This window comes from Adiantum capillus-veneris, chromosome 18, assembly GCF_014529385.1.
Source record: "Adiantum capillus-veneris isolate H3 chromosome 18, ASM1452938v2, whole genome shotgun sequence".
Lineage (NCBI taxonomy): Eukaryota > Viridiplantae > Streptophyta > Polypodiopsida > Polypodiales > Pteridaceae > Adiantum > Adiantum capillus-veneris.
In genome coordinates this window covers 105,667,632-105,693,125 of record NC_140948.1, presented here as the reverse complement: position 1 = coordinate 105,693,125, position 25,494 = coordinate 105,667,632, and the positions used below count along the sequence as shown (strand labels likewise).

The 25,494-nt window shown below is 45.3% G+C and overlaps 1 protein-coding gene across 1 annotated transcript in view; it reads left to right on the top strand.

The window, feature by feature from the left end:
* Nucleotides 1-629: 629 nt before the first annotated feature.
* The window catches only part of LOC147436140 (uncharacterized), a 41,799-nt gene continuing 16,934 nt past the window's right edge, over nt 630-25,494 (top strand). The window contains exons 1-4 of the mRNA XM_086489051.1: nt 630-845; nt 1,758-2,664; nt 2,751-2,996; nt 3,079-3,308. Of these exons, the coding sequence (XP_086345177.1) occupies nt 717-845; nt 1,758-2,664; nt 2,751-2,996; nt 3,079-3,308 (1,512 nt within the window). The 5' untranslated portion in view covers nt 630-716. The remainder of the gene's footprint in view (nt 846-1,757; nt 2,665-2,750; nt 2,997-3,078; nt 3,309-25,494) is intronic.

Genomic DNA, 25,494 nt, shown 5'->3' with positions numbered 1-25,494 from the left:
GTCCCGAGTGGAAAAGGGTCAAGCAGCTCTCTCCTCCTCTTGGGAAGTCTCAATGGGTGTGGGAATATTGTCCTTAGTCGAAAGAAGGTGAAGCACTTAAGTAGTAGGTAATACGATCTTTTAAAAAGAAAAGAAGACGTGAATCCAGGTTGATGCTCGCTACGAATTTTGGAAAAATAAAAAGCGGAGGCGAGAAGCGGCCAACGTCGAGCGGATTGGAGGGGTGGGATGAGGCTTGACAGCGCGGGGCGAGCTGTTGGGGCTGCGGGTGTTGAACGTGGCTGTGCAGGAGATGAGCTGTGTGAGGGATGTTTTTTTTAAAGTGTAAGGACTGCCCACAAGCACAACTCGATGAGATAGTTGGAGTGGTTGAGAGAGTCACCTCTAAACGGGAGGTGTAAAGATCGAATCGTATCAACATTTTTGAATGGTAGCAAGGATGGCCAAGGTACATTTGGAAGAGGAGAATGGTGGGATTCAGAGGCATCTTGTAAAGTAATGAATAAAACAAGAGTAGAGCCAGCAGCAGCAGCGTAAAACGGCTTACCAAAAATGAGCCTTTCAAGTTTCTTCTTTTATTCGTTCCTTGACAATGGATTCTCTTTTGGTAAAATACCGCTTTTTTCCTCCATGATGGATTAAGATAGCTTTCACACACGGTAGATTCACACCTCTCTCTCTCTCTCTCTCTCTCTCTCTCTGCTCGCGCATTCGCCATGTCGTCTCCCGATCTCTTCGATGTCTACTTCCAGCGTGCAGACACCGATCGCGATGGCCGCATCAGTGGCCAGGAGGCTGTCTCCTTCTTCCAAGGAACCAATCTTAATCGCGATGTTCTTGCGAGAGTAAGCTCTTCTCCTGCATTTTACGTTTTCTGTTGTGTGCGTGGAAACATGCAGACCGTCGTTTTGATCTGCCAAAAGGCATGGAGGTGTATGCGGTTATGGCACCCCTTTTTATACGAAGTGCGAGCTCTGCACAGCTCACAACTCGATTTGAACTTCCAGAGCAAAACGATGATCGAATGGCCCTTTGACTGATCCGCATCAATGCCTTGAGTTTCCAAAGCTACGCATTTTTCTCTTAGAATTTTCGTTCATTTGTCTTGAAGAGTACCTCTTGGTATCTGGCTGAGCAGTTCTGTGGGGGTGTGGTTGGATCACGGTGTTAATGAGCCAACAATAGAACATGCAGCCTCTTATCATACATCATGTTGCTGCGCTTTGAAAGTGGATTAGGCTTCTTGCGTTCCCATTATATTGAGCAGATGCAACCTTTTCTGTCATTTTTAAGTAAAGTGAACGATAGTTAGACGTACACGACCTTGTCTGTTTCATGGAACCTCTATACTTGAAGAACGTACTATCGATAGCTATGTATTCTCTGTGTGACATCATGTCCATGTTAGGGGTAGAGTGGACAAGGTGAATGAAAGTAGAAAGAACTATGAATGCCCCCAATAAAAGTATGGTATTAATGAAATAACACAAAGATGTAATAAAGCAAGTTGCGGTTGTCACAATATACTCCCTAGTGCGGTAGCTTCATTAAGTGTGGTCAACTTTCTCCTCCCCTTGGCACAAGGAGGTCTAAGACAAGGGTTGGTTCAGCTATCACTGAGATTTGTGAAAAGAAATAAAGCCTCTTACGTAACAAGGTTTATGCTTAAATCTGGCAGAAACGCTGGAATTGTGATGAGTAATGAATATTTGTTTGATATCTACTTCTTCTGAGCCTCAGCTTTGGATGGTTGGCAGATCTGGCAATATGCTGATCAAGGTCAGACGGGTTATTTATCTAGAGCACAATTTTACAATGCACTTAAGCTTGTTACAGTGGCCCAAACGGGCAGGGAGCTCACACCAGCCATTGTCAGCAGAGCTTTGAATGGACCAGCAGCATCTCAGATTCCTGCACCTCAGATCCAATTTACTCAAGGGCCCGTCCCTTTTGCACCACTTGTGCAAGCCCCAGGGGGAGGAAGACCTGTTCAGCCTATGGGATCTCCTACACAAGCGTATCAGCAGTATCCGGCTGCTAATTCTTCTGCTGGTTCTGGACCAGTGTTACCAACAGTGCTTAATAAGCAAGGAAACCCAGCAGCAGCACCAAGGCCTGCAGGTACTCCAGCAGATTGGCCAACTAACAAGTCATCATCTTGGCCTGGCCCATCTTCAAATACTAGTCTCAATGGAGCACCAGCTCCTCCTTCCATTACGCAGGGAGGGTCACTGTCCGGGTCCTCTTCTGCTATCAAGTCTGATTTTGATTTCTTTGGAGGGGATGTCTTTACAGCTGTTCCTGGGAAGGCTTCAGTGGTTGGTTCACAATCTCTCCTAAGTTCAGCAGCACCACAGACATCTCAGCCAACGGGAACAGCAAGTCAGATGTCACAACCAAGAGGAATGCAAGAGATGAATCATGCATCAACTCCCTCTTCCACACCAGCGAGAGTGCTTCAACCTGTATCCACATCAGTTGGTCAACCAGGTCGAGGAATAGGACCATCACCTGGAATTGATGCCTCAAAGACTTGGCCGAAAATGACTGACGCAATTGTGCGTCGCTACACAAAGATTTTCTTTGATGTGGACTCAGACAAAGATGGCAAAATCAGTGGTACTCAAGCACGTGACCTATTCCTTAGCTGGCAGCTTCCTCGAGGTATTATTAGCTGCTTTTACTAATTTCTAAAAATGTTATCCCAGCACACTTACGAATGCTAAAGATTAATTGTATCTTTCTTGCAGAGGTTCTGAAGCAGATATGGGATTTATCAGATCAAGACCATGACAGCATGCTTTCTTTGCGTGAATTTTGTGTTGCACTCTATCTCATGGAACGGCATCGGGAGAGGCGAGTCTTGCCTGCTGCTATCAATGCGGCCGTTTACTTTGATGAATCAGGTATTCAAGCGCTGCGTATATCAGAAGCTCAAGTTGCAGTTGTTCAGAATTCTGCGGGCTACAATGTGCCAGCTTGGCGACAGAATCCAGGTTCGTGCCTGCTTCCAGTATGTTCCTGTGAATGTACCTTATATCTGCACCATGATTTTCTCTCACTTGCTTGCTTTTACAGGCACGCTTCAAGCTCCAGGGCCTGGTTTACCACCACGGCCAGTCTCTCTTGGTCAATCACCTGTTCGAACTCCCATACCAGCATCTAGTCGAGGTGGTTTTGTTCCTGTACAAATGCCACAGGCAAACTGGACAGGGCCAGGAGTGGATATGAAACAGGGTCCTCAATTGGTTTCTAATGATTCAACGGTTCGGAGCAAGCATCAGGAAGCTGCAGGTGGTGAGAGAAAGGTACATTGCCCTATGCCATTACTAGCTACTATCTATGCAAGATGGACATTCATGGTTGTGTAAGATGCAATGTATACATATACACTCATTATATATGTACGCATGCATGTGTATACACCCGTATATTGCAAAACGTAAGGCAAGGTGACAATGGAACGCAAAGGGAGGGGGGGGGGGGGGGGGGGGGGGGGGGGGGGGGGGGGGGGGGGGGGGGGGGGGGGGGGGGGGGGGGGGGGGGGGGGGGGGGGGGGGGGGGGAGTAGAGAGAGAAAAACGCTAGATAGAAGATGAGTGAGAATGTGTGTAGTGTGCTCAAGCACTGTAGGGGCAAACTATCACGAGAGAGACTACAAGGTACAGAAACAAAGCCTAGGGATCAACATTGTCACGTGAGTCAGTTTTAGTTAGGGATCTAGTCTGACACCCTTGTGAGTCTCTCAGAGGACGTGCGTGCCCAGACAGGTCACTAGGTGCATACCCTCACTTGCACATTACAATCATAAAGCCATCTCAGCATGCGAACAATCTCTAAGTCACTTGGTCCATTTATCACAATAAGAACCCATTAATAAGTGGATTCATCGGGTGCATCAAACTGCTCGACCTACCTGTCTTTCCATATATAAGTAAGCTTGGGGGCTCTCCCTTGGCATCAGAAGATCAGATCCAGTACAAGCACCCGAGCATTTTTCCTTCTTGCATTTTGCATCAGATAAGCATCAACGTTTTTGCAGATCATCAAGCTTAGCGTTTAGCAACGTTGTATCATAATTGTGCAAGTAGTCTAAAGCAAGTACTTGCTCTTGCACTTGAGGGTGGTTGGGACCCGACATGCGGTGTCTCCCCCCCCCCCCCCCCCCCCCCCCCCCCCCTCTCTCTGCCTCTCTCTTGCATTTTGTTCAGTTCTCTCAAGTGAAGTAAAGTAACCTTGTGTTTGTGCAAAGTAGTAGATCCGAACTAAATCCTTAAACCCTTTCGTTGCACGTGACATTGGCCAGAGCTTTGGACGTGCTTTGGCTTTGTGAACCCAAGAAGAATCAAGAACCCAAGGAACCTCTCGGATTCTCTCTCTCTCTCTCTCTCTCTCTATTAAAGGAATTTCTCGTGTCCCTGCCTCGAACTAATACTTGTTGCCTATAGATATTAACCACTCCCACCCCTAGTCCATCGCGCATTGGGCGTGCTCCCATCTTCATCGCTATGTCTTGGATACCCTGAAGGCATAACCTCATCATCATGAACGAAGATTGACATCGGATATGGAAGGAGTTGGAGAAAATATCCCTAACACTCATTTGAATTCGCATTCGCATGTAGCGTGCATCCACTTCGGTCGACATGGAACCATTGGAAATACCTCTGACCACCCTTACATTTCATCTTCACCCACAATTTTTTCATGATAGCACTATTCGGGTGGTAGTACTTGCTCGCAAGGTAGAGTCAGCATCAACATTGATATTCTACGATGATAGGAAGGCTACCTAGTAACTCGGCTAGCCCGTGTTTGTATTGTAGCAATATTTATATCCATAGTACCGACCCGTTTGGAGTTTTCATTGGTTGGCCGAGAGGACAAGGGGTAGAAGATTTTGAAACCTAAAGATGTGGCCGATGGGGCCTAATCAAAGGCATAAACTAGCAGGGTTTGCTCACTGCTTTTTTGAACGCTCTTGGTGAACCCCTTGGTTTTGAACCCTTTAAATGTTAGCATTTTGAGATGTTGCAGAAATCGGAGAGCACTTTAGGGAAGCCTCCAACAAGCAACTTGAAACGACCTACATTTTGGCCTTTTTGGGAGGTGTTTTTGTTAGCCTTTTGAGATGTTGTTGGAATTGGAGATCATTTTGGGACACGTGTGCTAATTTTTCCGATTTAATGCTTCTTTTAGTGCTAGGCTTCATTATGGCTGAGTCGGCCCTTGATCTCCGGAGTCGTATGCTGACCTCTGGTTTTTGGAGAGCAATTTAGGGAAGTCTCCAACAAGCAAATTGAAACGCCCTACATTTTGGCCTTTTTTGGGAGGTATTTTTGTTAGCCTCTTGAGATGTTGGAATTGGAGATCATTTTGGGACACAAGTTTGTGCTAATTTTTCCGATTTAATGCTTCTTTTAGTGCTAGGCTTCACTATGGCTGAGTGTGCCCTTGATCTCCGGAGTCATGACACAAACTCAGTATGCTTACCTTTGTGTTGATGTATGCTCATGTGTGTGCGCATCACAAATTGATGACGTGGCAGTTCTCCCCGGACACACATGTAGGCAAATTGTACGGACGCTGACGTGGCAGGCTGTACGGACGCCCCTTATTTTGCGTTGGCAGTGCTGACGTGGCAATCTGTACGGATTTTCGAGATTTGTGTTGACAATGCTGACATGGCAGCCTGTACGGATTTTCGTAAATTGCATTGGATGCTTTTACTGGCAGATTTGGGAACATTTGCTTTTGGGACCAATTGCTTTTGAGTTTCATGCTTTTGGGGCTCTGCTTTTAGCATCCCTTGTAATGTTTATAAGTGACCCAAGGGGGCTCACTTCTGACAGCGTCCAGACGCAGAGTCTGAGAGCGAGCACCCGCGGGAGTTGTACTTTGCTCAAAGATTAATATAAAAAGAAATACCAAGGGGGACGCCAGTCTTTGGGGCCAATACCTCTGGACACGGAACTCCCCCTGCCCATGTTGACTCTCTCTCTCTCTCTCTCTCTATTCAAGTTCAGTGATTATGAAGTTTCTGTTCGTGTGTTGCTATTGATTTCTCGCTTGGAGTGTCCAAGCCAATTACAGTGGTACCAGAGCACAAAAAGATTCTTCTACTACGGAGGATCCGATCCTTTTTGCAGCACACACAAACTTTTGTGAAACAATCTTCGTGTGTCACGTGACACATCCAACCCTATGTGTCCGTGGACAAGCTACAGCATGATCAGGGTTCAATCAGTCCAGTCAGTCTAGAATAGGAAGTGATCTGGCACTTTTGTGAGTCTATTCGTAGACCGTGCATGCCCAGTCACTTAGTGTAGATGCATATCCTCTGGTTGCACACAACATGATGATCAGTATTTCCATCAGAATCCATTAGAATCAGTTAGGGGAACTTTCCAGTGCATTTAGCCTATTTTCCTTATTTTTGGTATTTTTCACTTATTATTTTTAAGTGACTTCCCAACAAAAGTAGGTAGGGCAATTTTGCTAAGTTTGTATTTAAGCAAACCCAAGTTAGCACTAAATCGCAGAAGAGGCAGCAGGAGCACATGCTCAACAGGCATTCTTCTCAGCAAGAACCCTCAAGCGCCAAGCTTCCCATAGCCTAGCGTTTTTGGACACCCTCAACACCTCCCTAGATCTGGCGTTTTCCAGCTTTGCAGACATCGCCAGCCTTCCAGTTTGCCTACCGTTTTTGGTAGTACTACCAGATCTGCTAGCGTTCCCAATTTCAGCCCATTAGCGTTTTTGGATTTCATCAGCAGTTCCAGACAGCCTAGCGTTTTTGCTAACGATACAAGGCAGCCCAACATTTTTGGTTTTCAGCCATAAATGCATTAGATGGTCTGCGTTTTCAGCCCTATTGGACAGTAGCAGATTCAGCCCTAGTTGGTTGCAGAAGACTCCCATTTTCAGCCCTCAAAAACGCAGCCAAAACAGTCATTTTCAGCCACCAAAACAGCCCAAAGATTAGCAGATTTTCAGCAGATAGAAGACCACAGATTTCAGCTTAAAATCATCGTCGTCGTCATCGGCATAGTTCCAAGTTGCATCAGTCCATTGCATCCGCACTGTACCACTTTGTGCAATCATAAGTAGACCACTCTCGTCGACGAGAGTGGGGCCTTCGGAGGAGGGTTTTACAATGTCTATGGTGTCGTATCTCTCTTCTCTCTCTATCTCTCAGTCTCATACACTTGCACGCACAGTGTCCATTCACTTTGTTTGTGATCATAGCACTTTCCATTAAGAACAGAAGGCTCTACCTTCCATAAGAACAAAAGGAACCTTGAGCACAGTTCGGAGCACTCATCTTGAGCAAAGCGCAAACAATCATTCCGCCGCACCTAACATTGGTATAAGAGCTTTGGCAGTGTTTTGTATTACTCAAGGAAAGAACCACAAGAACCGCAATAATTTTTTTTGCTTGTTGCGATCGCACGAACCCAAGTTCGCTTGGGCATGTCGATTCCTAATCGTGTTTTGTCGAAGAGTGTCAGGAATCCCAAGAAAGAAGGGCTTGTCCAGCCTCCCCTTGTGTCTCTTTTCACTCATTGAGAGCGGACCGTGCACTTAGTGGCCGGCCAATTGACTTGAGGTGGGAAAAAGCAACCTTGGTGTGAGCGCAAGGCCGCCAAGGGGTGCGCCCGTGGAAAAGAGTAGAACTTGGGTGAAGAGAAGATCTGTAACAGACTTGGACACTCCAAGTCAAGAATCAACCGGGACAGCACCAAATAACCACTTCAAAACAATTCACAGATCACAATAGATTTGCACTGGCCCGACGGAGTTCCGTGCCTAGAGATATTGGCCCCAAAGACTGGCGCCCCTTTCGGTATTTCTTTTTATATTAATCAGATCAAAGTACAAGAGAGTGGCTAGGGTTTCACTCTCAGACTCTGCGTCCAGATGCTCTGAGAAGTGAAGCCCTCACCACTTATTTAAAGGTTACAAGGGATGCCCAAAAGCAGAGCCCCAAAAGCTTCAAAATCAAAAGCCCTGAAAGCCAAAAGCATATGCTCTTTCTCTCTCTCTTTGAGAGTCCCAAAAAAAAGCAAAAGACTCTCTCTCTCTCTCTCTCTCTCTCTCTCTCTCTCTCTCTCTCTCTCTCTCTCTCTTTCTCTTGCTATTTGTGTAGAAAAAGCAAGAAAAGTTGCCAACGCAAATTCCGCCGCAAATCACGGAATTCCGTACTGTTGCTGCCACGTGGCACCCCCGGCAGAATTAGGGTTTCAGCCTGAAATTAGGGTTTCCTGTAAATTAGGGTTTTTGGCAGATTTTAGGGTTTGCAGGAATTTTAGGGTTACAGCCAGAAATTAGGGTTTCTGTTGTCCGCCACGTCATCACTTTGTGACATACCCCCTCTTGAAAGCATTGTAATCGACCGCGATTACGCCTGCAAAACCGACAAAAGCCATAAACCGTCTTAGCAGACACTGACTGTTAGTACCTACGTACTAGGAACACACATCTAGCACATGTACCAAATGGATAGTCACATCACACGCGATCACAGGACATCACATGACATTCAACATTCATTCGGATCTTAGACCATGATTTATCGGCAATGTAGCTAGCAATCACATCTAGGTCTAATCGGGACCTCATCGATGTCCGATTGACTAACTGCTATTGCAAGGATGTCTATTCGAGATCAAGTAGACCAAAATGCTGCAGTCATTTCGTCTATCAGTTCCTGCACTCAAAAGAAGTGAAGAAACAAATCAGTATCATTATCAGGAATTCCATTTCATAAAGTCATACAACAGAATACTGTCGGCTCTCAGTATCCCTGAAGCTCAAAGAGACATCAGTGACTCTAGTATTTAAATCAAGATATCTGTTGACAAAGGAGTGGAGTGACTCCCCTCTTGTGCATCCCACTGCACCAGATCTTCGGCCAAGCTGAATTCTGGGTTCCATTTGGAGTAGACTATGCTAAACCAAAAACATCGAGGTGAAGTTTGACAATCTGAGGAGTATCTGCTAGGTCCTCCTCCTCCATCTACTTCGCATCTAGTGTAGGATAATTCTTGAACTTAACCAAGAACCGCCTTCGGACTTTACCCTTATTCTTCGTATCCTTATGTGCCAAAATCTGTTTAGGAACAAGGATCTCCTCGTTTTCTTCCACTTCGGGTTGCTCATCGGGCTCCCCATCATCAGGCACATCACCTTTAAAAGGTTTCAAGAGACTCACATGAAATGCATTGTGAATGAATCCTCCAAGTATTTGGAAGTTTCAATCGGAAGGAGACATCATTAATCTTTTCAGTAATCTGGAAAGGGCCGTAGTATCGCATACTAAGCTTTGGGAAAAGCCTCTCCTTTCCCATTTTCTTTCGTAGGTGCACCCAATCATCCTCCTTCAATTTCATGTCGCGACGATGGCGATCCGCTGCCTTTTTCTGTCGTTCTTGACACTTATGCAAAGTCTCGCGAACCTTGGCAAAAGCCGTATGCAGATCTCGCGTATATTCATCCGCTTCAAAGATCTTATCTTTCGTGCTCAGGAAGGGTGGAACCTTCGTAGCACCTTCAACAATCTCAAATGGCGCCTTCCCCGTCGAGAGTGAATCGTGTTATTGTAGGCAAATTTCACCAAAGGTAAATATCTTTCCCATTGAGTCTTCTGATCTGAGATATAAGACTTCAATAAATCTAGAACCACTGAATTGGCAATCTCGGATTGCCCGTCAGTCTGCGGGTGGAACGATGACGAGAACTGCAACCACATGCCAATGTTCTCCCAAATTGCCTTCCAAAACAAACTCGTAAATCTGGGGTCTCTGTCGGAGACAATCGTCTCAGGCATGCCATGTAATCTGAAAATCTAGGCCACAAACAGTCTTGCTAAGTGATCCGGCTTGACTGTTTTCTTCATTGGAATGAAATGAGCCTGTTTGCTAAATCTATCAATAACAGTCCAGATACCGTCGTGGCCACTCTGTGTTCTCGGGAGATCAAAAATGAAATCTATCGCTATACTTTCCCAGGGGCGGGTGGGTATGGGTAAAGGCTGTAACAATCCCTGTGCCTTATGCCTGTCAAACTTGACCTTCTGGCATACCAAGCAACTGCGCACAAACTCTTCCACATCCTTCTTGAGTCTCGGCCAAAAGAAGTATCTCTCTACCCCTTTCTTGGTGGTAGCATTGCCGCAGTGACCCGTAAAAGGTGGACAGTGGCATTCAGTCATAACCTTTTCCCTCAACGGTTGTGTAACGCACAACATAGTCTTTTTCATCAAGTAGCCTTCCCGAAGGGAATATCCCACTACTGTCTCCCCATCCCGTATCCGTGTGAAAATATCTGCAAAATCTGTATCTGTGGCATACTGATCGACCATATCCTCGAAGCTCCTATGATGTATCGCGGAAATAGCCAGAACCAACGGTTTTCGAGACAAAGCATCTGCCACCACATTCTTTTGTCCCTGCACGTGGATAATCTGGAAGTGGAACTGTGACAAGATGTTCGCCCACCGCATCTGCTTTTCCGAAAGCTGCTTCTGTGACAAGAAGTAGCGCAAACTCTGATGGTCTGCAAAGACAGTATAATCCGCTCCGAGTAGGTAATGCCGCCACTGAGTAAGAGCATGGATAACCGCCAAAAGCTCTTTCTCATAGATTTGTGTTGTCATCTCCGGCCTAGAAAACAAATGGCTCTCGTAAGCTATGACATGGCCTTCTTGCATTAAGACCGCACCCAGACTACGACCACAAGCATCACAATATACTTCAAATGACTTCTGCAAGTCCGGCAAAGTCAAAATTGGTCCCGTAGTCAATTTCTCTTTCAATGTCTGAAAGGCAGTCACCTCTGTGGGTCCCCACGAGAAAGGTACTCCTTTCTGTGTCAAGATATGCAAAGGGGAAGCAACCTCTGCAAACTTTCGTATGAACCGCCTGTAGTACGAACACAGTCCCAAGAAGCTTCTAACTTCATGGACATTTCTCAAGTCGGGCCAATCACGGATAGTCTCTATCTTGGCCGGATAGAGACTATCTCCATTTGCACTCTTGCTGCTGACACAATGTGTCCAAAAAAGTGTATCTTTGGTAGGAAAAACTCACTTTTCTTTGCATTAATCACCAACTTGTGATCTCGTAATGCCTGAAAGACCTGAAGCAGATGATCTCTATGTTCTGCCTCATTCTTGGAGAAAACAATGATGTCGTCAAAGAAAGTGCCAACAAATAGCATGTACTCTCGAAAAAATCCTGTCCATCATCCGGTTAAATGTCGCAGGAGCATTGGTTAAGCCAAAAGGCATCACCAAAAACTCAAATAACCCAAAAGTCGTCCGAAAAGCTGTCTTGTAGACGTCTCCCAGCGCTATCCTGATCCGAAGATATCCACTCTTCAAGTCAATCCTGCTAAAGCACGAGGCTCCTTGTAACCTGTCGAGTATATCATCGATCCTAGGGATCGGAAATCTGTTCTTGATGGTGATTTTGTTGAGAGCTCTATAATCGATGCACATTCTCCAAGATCCGTCTTTCTTCAAAACCAACAACACTGGAGAGCAATGCGGTGAAGTACTAGGCTGGACAAGGCCCTTTTCCAAGAGGTCTTTCACTTGGTTCATAATCTCTTCATTCTGTGCTCGGCTCACACGGTAGGGTGGTTGGTTCGGTTCTAGGTATCATATCAATGGTATGATCTTCAGGACGAGCAGGTGGTAACTCACCTTGCAGGCCTTCTTAGAAGCAATCGGCGTGAGAGTGTAGAAAATCTTGGCGTTCTTTATCAAGTTTAGACAGATTTGTCCTATCATCATCACGCAACTCTTTCATAAAGACCGAGTAAACAATCAGACTAGATTTCATTAATTTTGAAATGGCCGAAGCTGATACAATAGGGACAAACTCGCCTTTCAGTTTAATATCAAGTACAATTGTTCTACCCTTTTCTGTAGTCAAAGTCGCTTTTCTCGCCCGATAATCGACCATGGCGTTGTTCTTGTGGTACCAGAGAATCCCTAAGAGAACATCACAACCCTCCAAAGGCATTATGAAGAAGTCCTCATGGCCCAAATACCCTTGACAATGCAACCGAAGTTTGCCAATGACAGGTGTAATGGCTACGTCCCTGTCGAGTGCCGCTAGAACTGCCTGTGCAAGTGGTCCCATCCGATCGGGAGTAATCTCGAGCCGCGCCGCCAATTCCGGTGAAATGAAGTTGGCCTTGGCTCCTCCATCAAAGAAAATCAGGGCCTCTTGATCTTTCACTTTGCCCCAAGCTCGGCAAAGTTCTGTACTCTCATCCATGGTGTCGGGATCAGTACCCACACAATCTGGAACCAATCCTGTCTTCATCTTGCCTTTTCGTACACGGTCCTCAGCTGCTCTCGAACTCTTAGGCCTTTCGTTGTCTTTGTCATTTCGTTCTTTCTGTGCCTTTTTAGGGCACTTCGCGGAGATATGTCCAAGTTCCCCGCATCCAAAGCACTTCCCCTCCCTGATGAAGCGAGCTCTCTCCTGAGGAGTAAGCTTGGGTCGTGCATCCTTTCTCTCTGGGTTGCTCTCTCTTTCTACTTTCATTCCCAGAAGTCTGTCCGGGTCGTTGTGTCGTGACCTCATCTGTGGGGTAGGTCAGACTGCTAGAGTGAATTGCAAAGCCCCGCTTCGCATGACTCATCAACTCCTGAATAGAAGCTGACTTCTGTTCCAAGTAGTGATCTCTGATCTCTGTAGGTAGACCCAAGGTAAACTGCTCAATCTGTTCTCTGAAGGAGATCTTCTTGAATGAAGAGGCGGGTAGAAAAGAGCTCCAGAATCTTTCACAGTAAGAATTCATTGTATCGCTCTTGGTCATCCGGAGATGGTTTCAAGCAGCTCGTATATCTCGTTCAAACTCTTGAGCCAACCAAGAAGAAATAAAAGCCTCTTGAATTTCAGCCATGTAACTGGCATAATCTTGCTTAATAGAAGCATGGACCACCAAGTGCGAGCATTCCCCTTAAAATAAGAGGCAGCTCTCCGAATCTTGGAGTGCTCTGAATAGCGTCCTCCCGCGAAAGCGATGTCAAACTGCTGTACAAAAGACAAAGCCTTCGAAGCTTCGGAGTATCCCGAAAAAGTATCAAACTTGAGTGCTTGGCCACCTTCCTTAAACTCTCGGACTTTCTTGCTTTTATCTTTGAGAAAGTCATACTGGTTGGCTTTGTGAAAATTCTTCTTGTTCGCATAAAAGTTTCCGTTGTCAGAGTCTGAACTGTCCGTAGACGAGTCCTTTGTAGAAGTGTCACTCACTGGGCGAGACTTAGACTTCTTTGCCTTTTTCTTGCCCTTTCCGAAGCGTTGTTTCTTGCTTCGCTTTTTGCTTTTTCTGTCTTCTTCACTCGAGTCTGAAGAGCTAGAAGAACTGTCAGAAGAAGAAGAAGAAGAACTGGGTAAGCCTTCAAACTTGACATGCTTCTTCAGTTTCTTTGCCTTGTCGAATGGCGACCGACGACCCAAATATCCCGGGAAGTCAGTGTCTTACTTTTGCTTTTTGCCGTGCTTTTTGTCTTTCTTTTGCACGTCGAAAAGCTGAGCAATCCGTGCATCAACCACGTTCTCCAGTTCCTTCTTCGTATATTTCTTGGAGGGAGAAGGTTTCTTTAGAGCGGGTTTTGGGAGTGGTGTTGTGGTTCTCTGCCACTCCGTCTGTACCTCTTCCAAAGAGGTCTGGTTCATATATTTTTCCATCTTCGGGTCCTTGGCAAAATTTAGCCTCACCTTTGTTGCATCGCCAATTAATTGACGACGCTCCATCTCTCGCTGCTCCGCCTGAGTAGGCCTAGGTGGGCCATACTCCGCGCCGGAATCTTCGTTGTGATCCCTGTCCGCATCTCTAGATGCAAAGGGAGTCGATCGATCATTGCCTGAAGCCATAGGTGCCGCAAGAAAAAGTTGGGGATCGGATTTCCCATAGAAGAGAAATTGACCGTGCTCTGATACCATTGTAACAGACTTGGACACTCCAAGTCAAGAATCAACCGCGACAGCACCAAATAACCACTTCAAAACAATTCACAGATCACAATAGATTTGCACTGGCGCGGTGGAGTTCCGTGCCTAGAGATATTGGCCCCAAAGACTGACCCCCCTTTCGGTATTTCTTTTTATATTAATCAGATCAAAGTACAAGAGAGTTGCTAGGGTTTCACTCTCAGACTCTGCGTCCAGATGCTCTGAGAAGTGAAGCCCTCACCACTTATTTAAAGGTTACAAGGGATGCCCAAAAGCAGAGCCCCAAAAGCTTCAAAATCAAAAGCCCTGAAAGCCAAAAGCATCTGCTCTTTCTCTCTCTCTCTTTGAGAGTCCCAAAAGAAAGCAAAAGACTCTCTCTCTCTCTCTCTCTCTCTCTCTCTCTCTCTCTCTCTCTCTCTCTCGCTATTTGCGTAGAAAAAGCAAGAAAAGCTGCCAGCGCAAATTCCGCCGTAAATCACAGAATTCCGTACTATTGTTGCCACGTGGCACCCCTGGCAGAATTAGGGTTTCAGCCTGAAATTAGGGTTTCCTGCAAATTAGGGTTTTTGACAGATTTTAGGGTTTGCAGGAATTTTAGGGTTACAGCCAGAAATTAGGGTTTCTGTTGTCCGCCACGTCATCACTTTGTGACAAGATCCTTCTCAAACGCGATTTGCAAGCGAAAGAAAACCTCAAGATCCTTAAGAACCCAAGAACCCAAGAACCCAAGTTCCTCGTGAACTTAAGGACCAAAGATCATAGTGTATGGTTGTCACCCGAAGGAGAATGGATACTTCGCATACAGGTGATGAGCATGAGAGAGGTGGCGATGATTTTTCCCCACCAAGAGGTTTTTCCGACCCTCCCCCTTTCCCATCTACGACAACGATTGCACTAACTCCAATGGAGGAGTTGGAGCTGTTGTTTATGGAACAGAATTTACAACACGAAGCAAGAAATGCCGCAAGAATAGCAGCCATAGAGCGTACATACCAAGAAAGAATGGCAGCCATAGCGCGTGAGAGCGAGCAAGCACGCTTGGAAGCCCAAGAACGACAAGCCAAATTTGATCGTGAATACAAAGAAAGAAAAGCAGAAATGAAACGCAGACACGCAGAAGACGAAGCAGAAAGACAAACAACGAACAAAGCAAGACAAGCAGAATTTGATCGCGAGATCAAAGCAAGAAGGGAAGAGTTCTTGCGACTTTTTTCTCAAGCTCAGGCACCGATGCAAGAGATTCGGGAAAAGGAGACTCTCACAGTCTCTTCTTCTCCAAAGCATGATACACTGGATTTGCATGATTGTGTGAAGCATGATGATGATTTGATTGACAATGACAAGCATGATGATTTGATTGACAATGCTAAGCATGATGATTTGGATGATAATGATGAGCATGATGATTTGCATGATGAAGATGTGATTTCTCACAAGCATGATGAGTTGCATGAAGAAGATGTGATTGTTCACAAGGATGATGTGTTAGTGGATGCTTTTTCTAGCGAAGCTAACCTCGTAGATTCGATCAATCACGCAGAACCGATCTTGGCTTTCGAGTCAAGGTCTGAAGAACCCCCACAAGTCGATTCGATCATTCAGGAAGAACCGATCTTGGCTCTTGACCCTAGGTCCAAAGAACCATCACAGGAAGTATTATGTGTTTGCATGATTGATATCCACGCATTGTTCTAGTGTTTCATTCGTGATCGTTTCATGTATTTTAGTCAGCGTCTTTATGCGATCCCTTTTCCTAGGCATGACATATTGTACGTTGAGCACGTTTCACTATGGATGAGCACGAATGTATGCGGAAAAGCTGAAAAGTATGTATGTAAGGAAGTCACATTCCATGTCTCTTCCTTGGCATGACACAGATCTGAACCAGCACATGAAAGTATGAGCACCAAGCATGTGTGTAAGGTGCAGCGGAATGAATGTTGTTTTTCTCAAGATTAGTGATCTTTATTGCTCAAGGTTCCTTTTAGTTCTTTAGGGAAAGAGAGAGCTTTCCGTCTTGTAGAGTGCTGTGGTCACGAACAAAGTGAGTGGATATCGTGCGTGCAAGTGAATAAGACTGAGAGAAGGAGAGAGAAGAGATACGACACCCGAGAGGTTGTAAAACCCTCCTCCGAAGGCCCCACTCTCGTCGGCAAGAGTGGTCTACTTTGATTGCACAAAGGTGTACAATGCGTATGCAATAGACTGATGCAACTTGTACTATGCCGATGACGACGACAGTGACGACGACGACGAAGGCTGAAATCTGTGATCTTCTAGGGCTGAATTCGGGGTTGTCTTCGTGGCTGAAAATGACTGTTTTGGCTGCGTTTTTATGGCTGAAAATGGGGGGAACATCTGCAACCGTCTAGGGGCTGATCTGCTACTGTGTCATAGGCTGAAAACTGCGAGAATCCAACTGCTGAATTCTGCGTTTTTGCTACTGCTGAGCTGGCATTTTTGACAAGGCTGAAAAAACGCTGAATTTGCAAGTGATGTTGGCGTTTTTGTCAAGGCTGAAAAACGCTGGTTGGGATGTATCTGTTGAGATTGGAAAACGCGAGGCAAGAGGACTTGTAGGCGATGGCTTGATGGGAGGAAACGCCAAAGGGAAGGAGTGGATGGCGAGGGTCTATTGCTGAGGGGGGTACTACTGAGAAGTTACCTGTTGAGCGGGAAGCTCATGCTGCCTCTTCTGCCAGAAAGTGCTAACTTGTGTTTGCTTATATATTAACTTAGCAAAATTGCCCTACCTACTTTTGTTGGAAAGTCACTTAAAAATAATAAGTGAAAATAACCAAAAATAGGAAAATAGGCTAAATGCATTGAAAAATTCCCCTGATTGAATCTGATGATCCTGAAGGGAATACTGATGATCATGCTGTGTGCAACCGGAGGATATGCATCTATGCTAAGTGACTGGGCATGCACGGTCTACGAATAGACTCACAAAAGTGCCAGATCACTGCTAATCTATACTGATTGAACCCTGTTGTGGTGTAGCTTGTCCACGGACACATAGGGTTAGGATGTGTCACGTGACATCCCCTCCTTTTCAAAGTGAGGTACTGTTACCGAACTGTATGGCGTCGAGGGAGATCGCCAACAGCATCCGGAATCCTCGAAGGGACTCTTTGCCGGCCCACTCTAATGTGTGGGTCGTGTGGTACTTGAACTTCATAAAGGTCTGCAACGCTTGCTTCTTGGGGCCGCGTCGAAAGCGACTCAAAGTCTTCTGTGGCTCCTTCGATGCTTCAACTTCGTTGAGAGTCCTGCTTCCTTTATCTTCAAGAATCTCCATGGCTGAAAATTCCTGAAACCACTTCCAACAGAAAACCATGAACATACCCATTCCATGTGAAGTGATGGAAAAAAATCTCGTCTTCTCTAAAGACTGTGTATGCAATGTAGATGAACTTAGGGACGGAGTGACAACCCGTTCATCAAACACATGCAAACAATGAGGTCGAATCTTTTCTGTTTGATCGAAATCAATTAACTGTGGCAAATCACAATGGAAATGCCCATGCTTGGTGCTCATACTATCATGTGCTCTTTCAGAAACTGTGTCATGCCAAGGAAGAGACATGGAATGTGACTTCCTTACATACAAACTTTTCAGCTTGTCATGAACAATCCGCATACATTCGTGCTCATTCATGAGAGAAATGTGCTCAACATACAATATGTCATGCCTAGTAAAAGGGATCACATAACGATGCTGACTAAAATACAGGAAACCGTCACGAATGAAACACTCGAACAATGCGTGCGTATCAATCATGCGAACATATAATATTTCCTGTGATGGTTCTTTGGACCAAGGCTCGAGAGCCAATATCACTTCTTCTTGAATGATCGAATCGTCTTGTGGGGGTTCTTTGGACCTCGACTCGAAAGCCAAGATCGGTTCTTCGTGATTGATCGAATCTACAACGAGGTTAGCTTCGCTAGCAAAAGCATCCACTAACTCATCATGCTTGTAAACAATCACATCTTCAACATGCAAATCATCATGCTTGTAATTGTCATCCAAATCATTATGCAAATCATTGGCATCCAAATCATCATGCTTACCATTGTCATTCAAATCATCATGCTCATCATTGTCATTCAAATCATCATGCTTATCATGGTCAATCAAATCATCATCATGCTTCACACAATCATGCAAATCATGTGTGTCTTGCTTTGGAGAAGAAGAGACTGAGAGAGTCTCCGTCTCCTGAATCTCTTGCATCTGTGTCGGCATGGGATACAAGAGTTGCGCATGTGTCGGTCGCGCCGTTCTTGTCTTGCCTTTCTTTCGGCTTCTCTTTCTGCTTTTTCTTCTGCGTGTCTGCGTTTCATTTCTGCCATTCTTTCCATAAACATCTGCTTTAACTCCTCCGTAGGAGTTAGTGCAATCTTTGTCGTAGATGGGGAAGGGTCGAAAAAACCTCCTGGTGGGGAAAATTCTTCTTCGCCTCTCTCATGCTCATCACCTCCAAGCGAAGTATCCATTCCGCTTCGGGTGACGACCCTGCACTATGATCTTGGGGTCTTAAGCTCGGCAGGAACTTGGGTTCTTGAGGGTCTTGAGGTTCTTGAGGTCCTTGATTCATGAGAATCTTGAGTTCCTGAGGTTCTTGAGTCTTGAGGGTTTTGGGTTCTTGGGGTTCTTGAGGTTTTCTTTCGCTTGCAAATCGCGTTGGAGAAGGATCTTCTCTTCACCCGAGTTCTACTCCTTTCTGCGGGCGCACCCCTTGGCGGCCTTGCACTCACACCAAGGTTGCTTTTTCCCACCTCACGTCGATTGGCCGGCCGTTAAGTGCACGGTCCACTCTCAATGAGTGAAAAGAGACACAAGGGGAGGCTGGACAAGCCCTTCTTTCTTGGGATTCCTGTCACTCTTCAACAAAACACGATTAGGAATCGCCACGCCCAAGTAAACTTGGGGTCGTGTGATTGCAACAAGCAAAAAAATTCTTGTGGTTCTTCCCTTGAGTAATGCAGAACACTTCCAAAGCTCTGATACCAATATAAGGTGCAGCGGAATGAATGTTGTTTTTCTCAAGATTAGTGATCTTTATTGCTCAAGGTTCCTTTTAGTTCTTTAGGGAAAGAGAGAGCTTTCCGTCTTGTAGAGTGCTGTGGTCACGAACAAAGTGAGTGGATATTGTGCGTGCAAGTGAATGAGACTGAGAGAAGAGGAGAGAAGAGATACGACACCCGAGAGGTTGTAAAACCCTCCTCCGAAGGCCCCACTCTCGTCAGCGAGAGTGGTCTACGTTGATTGCACAAAGGTGTACAATGCGTATGCAATGGACGGATGCAACTTGTACTATGCCGATGACGACGACGAAGGCTGAAATCTGTGATCTTCTAGGGCTGAATTCGGGGTTGTCTTCGTGGCTGAAAATGACTGTTTTGGCTGCGTTTTTATGGCTGAAAATGGGGGGAACGTCTGTAACCGTCTAGGGGCTGATCTGCTACTGTGTCATAGGCTGAAAACTGCGAGAATCCAACTGTTGAATTCTGCGTTTTTGCTACTGCCGAGCTGGCGTTTTTGACAAGGCTGAAAAAACGCTGAATTTGCAAGTGATGTTGGCGTTTTTGTCAAGGCTGAAAAACGCTGGCCGGGATATATCTGCTGAGGTTGGAAAATGCCAGGCAAGAGTACTTGTAGGCGATGGCTTGATGGGAGGAAACGCCAAAGGGAAGGAGTGGATGGCGAGGGTCTACTGTTGAGGGGGGGTACTGCCGAGAAGTTGCCTGTTGAGCGGGAAGCTCCTGCTGCCTCTTCTACCAGAAAGTGCTAACTTGGGTTTGCTTATATATTAACTTAGCAAAATTGCCCTACCTACTTTTGTTGGAAAGTCACTTAAAAATAATAAGTGAAAATAACCAAAAATAGGAAAATAGGCTAAATGCATTGAAAAATTCCCCTGACTGAATCGGATGATCCTGAAGGGAATACTGATGATCATGTTGTGTGCAAGTGGAGGATATGCATCTATGCTAAGTGACTGGGCATGCACGGTCTACGAATAGACTCACAAAAGTGCCAGATCATTGCTAATCTAGACTGATTGAACCCTGTTGTGGTGTAGCTTGTCCACGGACACATAGGGTTGGGATGTGTCACTTGACAATGTGCATTTCCGTTATGAATTGCCACAGTTGATTGATTTAGATCAAAAGAATGATAAAATTCGATCTCATTGTTTGCGTGTGTGTGATGAACGGTTTAGCACTCCGTCTATTGGTTCATCTACATGGCATGCACAGTCTTTGAGGAACACAAGATTTTTTCTCTTCACTTTGCATGGAATGGGTATGTTCATGGTTTTGTGTTGGAAATGGTTTCAGGAATTTTCAGCCATGGAGATTCTTGAAGAAGAAAGAAGCATGACTCTTGACGAAGTTGAAGCATCGAAGGAGCCACAGAAGACCTTGTGTCGCTTTCGGCGCGGCCTAAAGAAGCAAGCATTGCAGACTTTTATGAAGTTCAAGTACCGCACGATCCACACATCTGAGTGGGCCGGCGAAGAGTCCCTTCCAGGATTCCGGATGCTATTGGCGATCTCCCTCGACGCCATACAGTTCGGTACGAGTACCTCACTTTGAAAAGGAGGGGATGTCACGTGACACATCCAACCCTATGTGTCCGTGGACAAGCTACAACATGATCAAGGTTCAGTCAGTCCAGTCAATCTAGAATAGGAAGTGATCTGGAGTCTATTCGTAGACCGTGCATGCCCAATCACTTAGTGTAGATGCATATCCTCTGGTTGCACACAGCATGATCATCAGTATTCCCATCAGAATCCATTAGAATCAGTTAGGAAAATTTTCCAGTGCATTTAGCCTATTTTCCCTATTTTTGGTATTTTTCACTTATTATTTTTAAGTGACTTCCCAACAAAAGTAGGTAGGGCAATTTTGCTAAGTTTGTATATAAGCAAACCCAAGTTAGCACTAAATGGCAGAAGAGGCAGCAAGAGCACATGCTCAACAGACATTCTTCTCAGCAAGAACCCTCAAGCGCCAAGTTTCCCATAGCCTAGCGTTTTTGGACACCCTCAACACCTCCCTAGATCTGGCGTTTTTCAGCTTTGCAGACATCGCCAGCCTTCCAGTTTGCCTACCGTTTTTGGTAGTACTACCAGATCTGCTAGCGTTCCCAATTTCAGCCCATTAGCGTTTTTGGATTTCATCAGCAGTTTCAGACAGCCTAGCGTTTTTGCTAACGATACAAGGCAGCCCAGCATTTTTGGTTTTCAGCCATAAATGCATCAGATGGTTAGCGTTTTCAGCCCTATTGGACAGTAGCAGATTCAGCCCTAGTTGGTTGCAGAAGACTCCCATTTTCAGCCCTCGAAAATGCAGCCAAAACAGTCATTTTCAGCCACCAAGACAGCCCAAAGATTAGCAGATTTTCAGTAGATAGAAGACCACAGATTTCAGCCCTAAAGTCGTCGTCGTCATCGGCATAGTCCCAAGTTGTATCAATCCATTGCATCCGCATTGTACCACTTTGTGCAATTATAAGTAGACCACTCTCGCCGACGAGAGTGGGGCCTTCGGAGGAGGGTTTTACAACGTCTTTGGTGTCGTATCTCTCTTCTCTCTCTATCTCTCAGTCTCATACACTTGCACGCACAGTGTCCATTCACTTTGTTTGTGATCATAGCACTTTCCATTAAGAATGGAAGGCTCTACCTTCCATAAGAACAAAAGGAACCTTGAGCACAGTTCGGAGCACTCATCTTGAGCAAAGCGCAAACAATCATTCCGCTGCACCTAACATCGTGCCCCGACCTCAGACTTATTAGCCACTCCCACCCTTCATACATCACGCATCGGGTGCGCTCCCGTCTTCATTGCTTTGTCTTACAGGGCATAAAGCCATAAAGAATCCCAGATTACACATGGGTTCTCGTGGGGAATCTGACAAAGATAACATCTCTCAGTGGGCAGACAAAGAAAAGTTGAAATCCGGCGGGGGAAGTGAAGAAAAGAATGAAGATTTGGATAGATTCTTTGTGGAAAATTTTGCTAGAACGGAGTACAAACGTCAACTGTAGGTTGATACATCTGTGAAAAGATTGATCAAGTACTCCATAGACCCGAGACTTGTGAAACACCTGAAGAATTACCCGATTGATAAGATTTACTCAAGATGGCGTGTGACCATTGCTTCTCCTCTCAGGCCGGGAGGAAAGCCGAAAGGACAAACAATTGCAGAAAAGCGGAACTTGTACTTGCAGAATGGACAAGAACTCTTGAAAAGAAGATGAACCAAAGGACCACCAGGAGATAATTTTGAGAGTTACAGAGTAGCAGCCGAGTGCGGAAGAAAAGGAAAGATGAAAGCAGAACTGGTACCACATTGCATGGGGCCCGATCCGAATGAGATGAACGAAAGTACAAAACTTTGCCGCACATGGGGCAAAGTGAAAGATCAAGAAGCCCTCATTCTCTTTGATGGAGGAGCTGAGCCCAACTTCTTCTCACTTGAATTGGCGGCTCGACTTGGAATTCCGCCCGATAGGTTGAGGCCACAGGCGGAGGCAGTTCTAGCGGCACCCGAACGGGATGTTGCCATAACATCGATCATTGGCAAACTTGATTTGCAATGTCAGGGGTGTTTAGGGTACGAGGACTTTTATATCATGCCTTTGGAAGGGTGTGATGTCCTGCGAGGAATCCCTTGGTACCACACGAACAACGCCATGGTTGACTATCGGGCTAAGAAAGCGACTTTGATAAATGAAGGGCAAAGAGATTGTACTTGATGAAATTCAGTTTCTTTACTCGATTTTCTTGAGAAAATTGAATGATGATCGAAGGTCGAATATGTTGGACCTTGAAAAAGAACGAGAAGATTTTCCGCAATAGGGGCTGACTGTTTCTCTGAAGGCATACAAAGCAAGTTGCGTCCTTTGCGTCGTGAAGATCACATGATTGATTCGTGGTAGTACACCATCGAACCGGCCACCTTACAGAGTTAGCCGAGGCCAAAACAAAGAAACAATGAACCAAAACAGTTTACCACATTACGAGGATCGATGATATACTCGACAGACTTCATAATTCTACTCGTCGAATTAATGTGAAGAGTGATTATCATCAAATGTGTATTGCTCCTGGGGACGTCTACAAGTCAGCTTTCAGGACGATTTTTTGGATTCTCAGAGAGTATCGATCATTTTTGGGTTTTCCAGACACTAAGGAAGCATAAATTGCTCATAAATGTGAAAAAGAGCGAGTTTTTCTTGCCTGAGATACATTTCTCGGGACACATCGTCTCAGCAGAAGGATACAGATGGATCCAGCCAAAAGTGACACTATCCGCAATTGCCCTGACTTGAAGAATGTTCATGAAGTTAGAAGCTCTTTGGGCTTGTGTTCTTACTACCGGCGGTTCGTTCGGAAATTTGCGGAGATAGCTTCACCTTTGCACTTATTGACTTAGAAAGGAGTCCCTTTCTCGTGAGGACTACAAAGGTGACTGCCTTTCAGGTACTTGAGGAAAAAAATTGACTACTGGACCAGTGTTGGCTTTGCAAGACGTGCAAAAGCCATTCGAAGTATATTGTGATGCTTATGGTCGTGGATTGGGAGCGGTCTTGATGCAAGAAGGCCATGTGATTGCTTATGAAAGCAGAATGTTTTCAAGGCCAGAATTGGTAGCACAGATTATGAGAAAGAGCTATTGGCAGTAATCCATACTCTTACTGAGTGGCAACATTATCTACTCGGAGCCGATTTCACGGTCTTTACAGATCATTAGAGTCTACGCTACTTCTTGTCACAGAAGCAGCTTTTGGAAAAGCAGACTGGTGAGCTAATATCTCGTCACAGTTTCACTTCCAGATTGTCCATGTTCAGGGACAGAAAATGTCACGTGACACATCCAACTCTATGTGTCCGTAGACAAGCTACAGCATGATTAGGGTTCAGTCAGTCCAGTCTAGTTTAGAAGTGATCTGGCACTTTTGTGAGTCTATTCGTAGACCCTGCATGCCTAGTCACTTAGTGTAGATGCATATTCTCTGGTTGCACACAACATGATCATAAGCATTCCCATCAGAATCCTTCAGGGGAATTTTCCAGTGCATTTAGCCTATTTTACCTATTTTTGACATTTTTCACTTATTATTTTTAAGTGACTTTTGTTGGAAAGTAGGTAGGGCAAATTGAGTAAGTTTGTATATAAGCAAACCTAGACTAGCACTAATTGGCAGAAGAGGCAGCAAGAGCACAAATGCTCAACAGGCAACTTCTCAGCAAGACCTTGGTGGCGATATCTCCTCCAAGCAAAAGACATCTTCCCTAGCGTTTTTGCATCAAATGGTCATCGCCCTCATCAGCATCAGCATAGTGTTTTCCAGATTGTAGCCCTGGCGTTTTTCATAAGGCTAGCGTTTTCAGCAGATGGAACCTCAGCATGCAGCGTTTTTCAGCCATAAAGAACTTGCAAATTCAGCCCTAAACGAGTAGCAGATTCAGTCGGAAAGGACTTTCAGTAAGTAGACCACTCTCGCCGACGAGAGTGGGGCCTTCGGAGGAGGGTTTTACAACGTCTTTGGTGTCGTATTTCTCTTCTCTCTCTATATCTCAGTCTCATATACTTGCACGCATAGTATCCATTCACTTTGTTTGTGACCACAGCATTCTCTCATTTAAGAACGGAAGGCTTTACCTTCCATAAGAACAAAAGGAACCTTGAGCACAGTTCGGAGCACTCATCTTGAGCAAAGCGCAAACATTCATTCCGTTGCACCTAACAGAAAAACTTAGTGGAAGATGCTTTGTCTCGGAAGCCCATTGTGTTGGCTATTTTTGCAATCAACCATAGAAGCTTCGAGGATATGGTCGACCAGTACGCCACCAATCTAAATTTTCCCAATGTGTTTACTCATAAGCTTCGAGGATACGGTCGACCAATACGCCACCAATTCGAATTTTTCCAATGTGTTTCCTCGTATACAGAACGAGGAGATAGTGCGAGGATATTCCATACGGGATGGCTACTTGATGAAGAAAACAATGTTGTGTGTTACACAACTAAGTTTTGACTGAGTGCCATTGCCCACCTTTTATGGGTCACCGTGGCATTGATACCACCTTGAAAAGTGTGGAGCGTTATTTTCCTAGATCGAGATTCAAGAAGGATGTGGACGACTTTGTTTGCAGTTGTTTCGCATGCTAGGTAGTCAAGTTTGACTGGCATAAGGCACAAGGATTACTACAGTCTTTACCCATTACACCCGCCCTTGGGAAAGTATTGCAATGGATTTCATCTTTGATCTCTCGAAGACACAGAATGGGCATGATGGCCTTTGGACGGTCATCAACAGATTCAATAAGCAGGCTCACTGCTTTGCAGTAAAGAAGACAGTTAAGCCCGATCCTTTGACGAAAGTGTTTGAATATATGGCATGTCTGAGTCTATTGTTTAGGACAAAGATCCCCGGTCTACTAGTTGTTTTGGACGGCAATCTGGGAGAACATTGACACGTGGTTGCAATTCG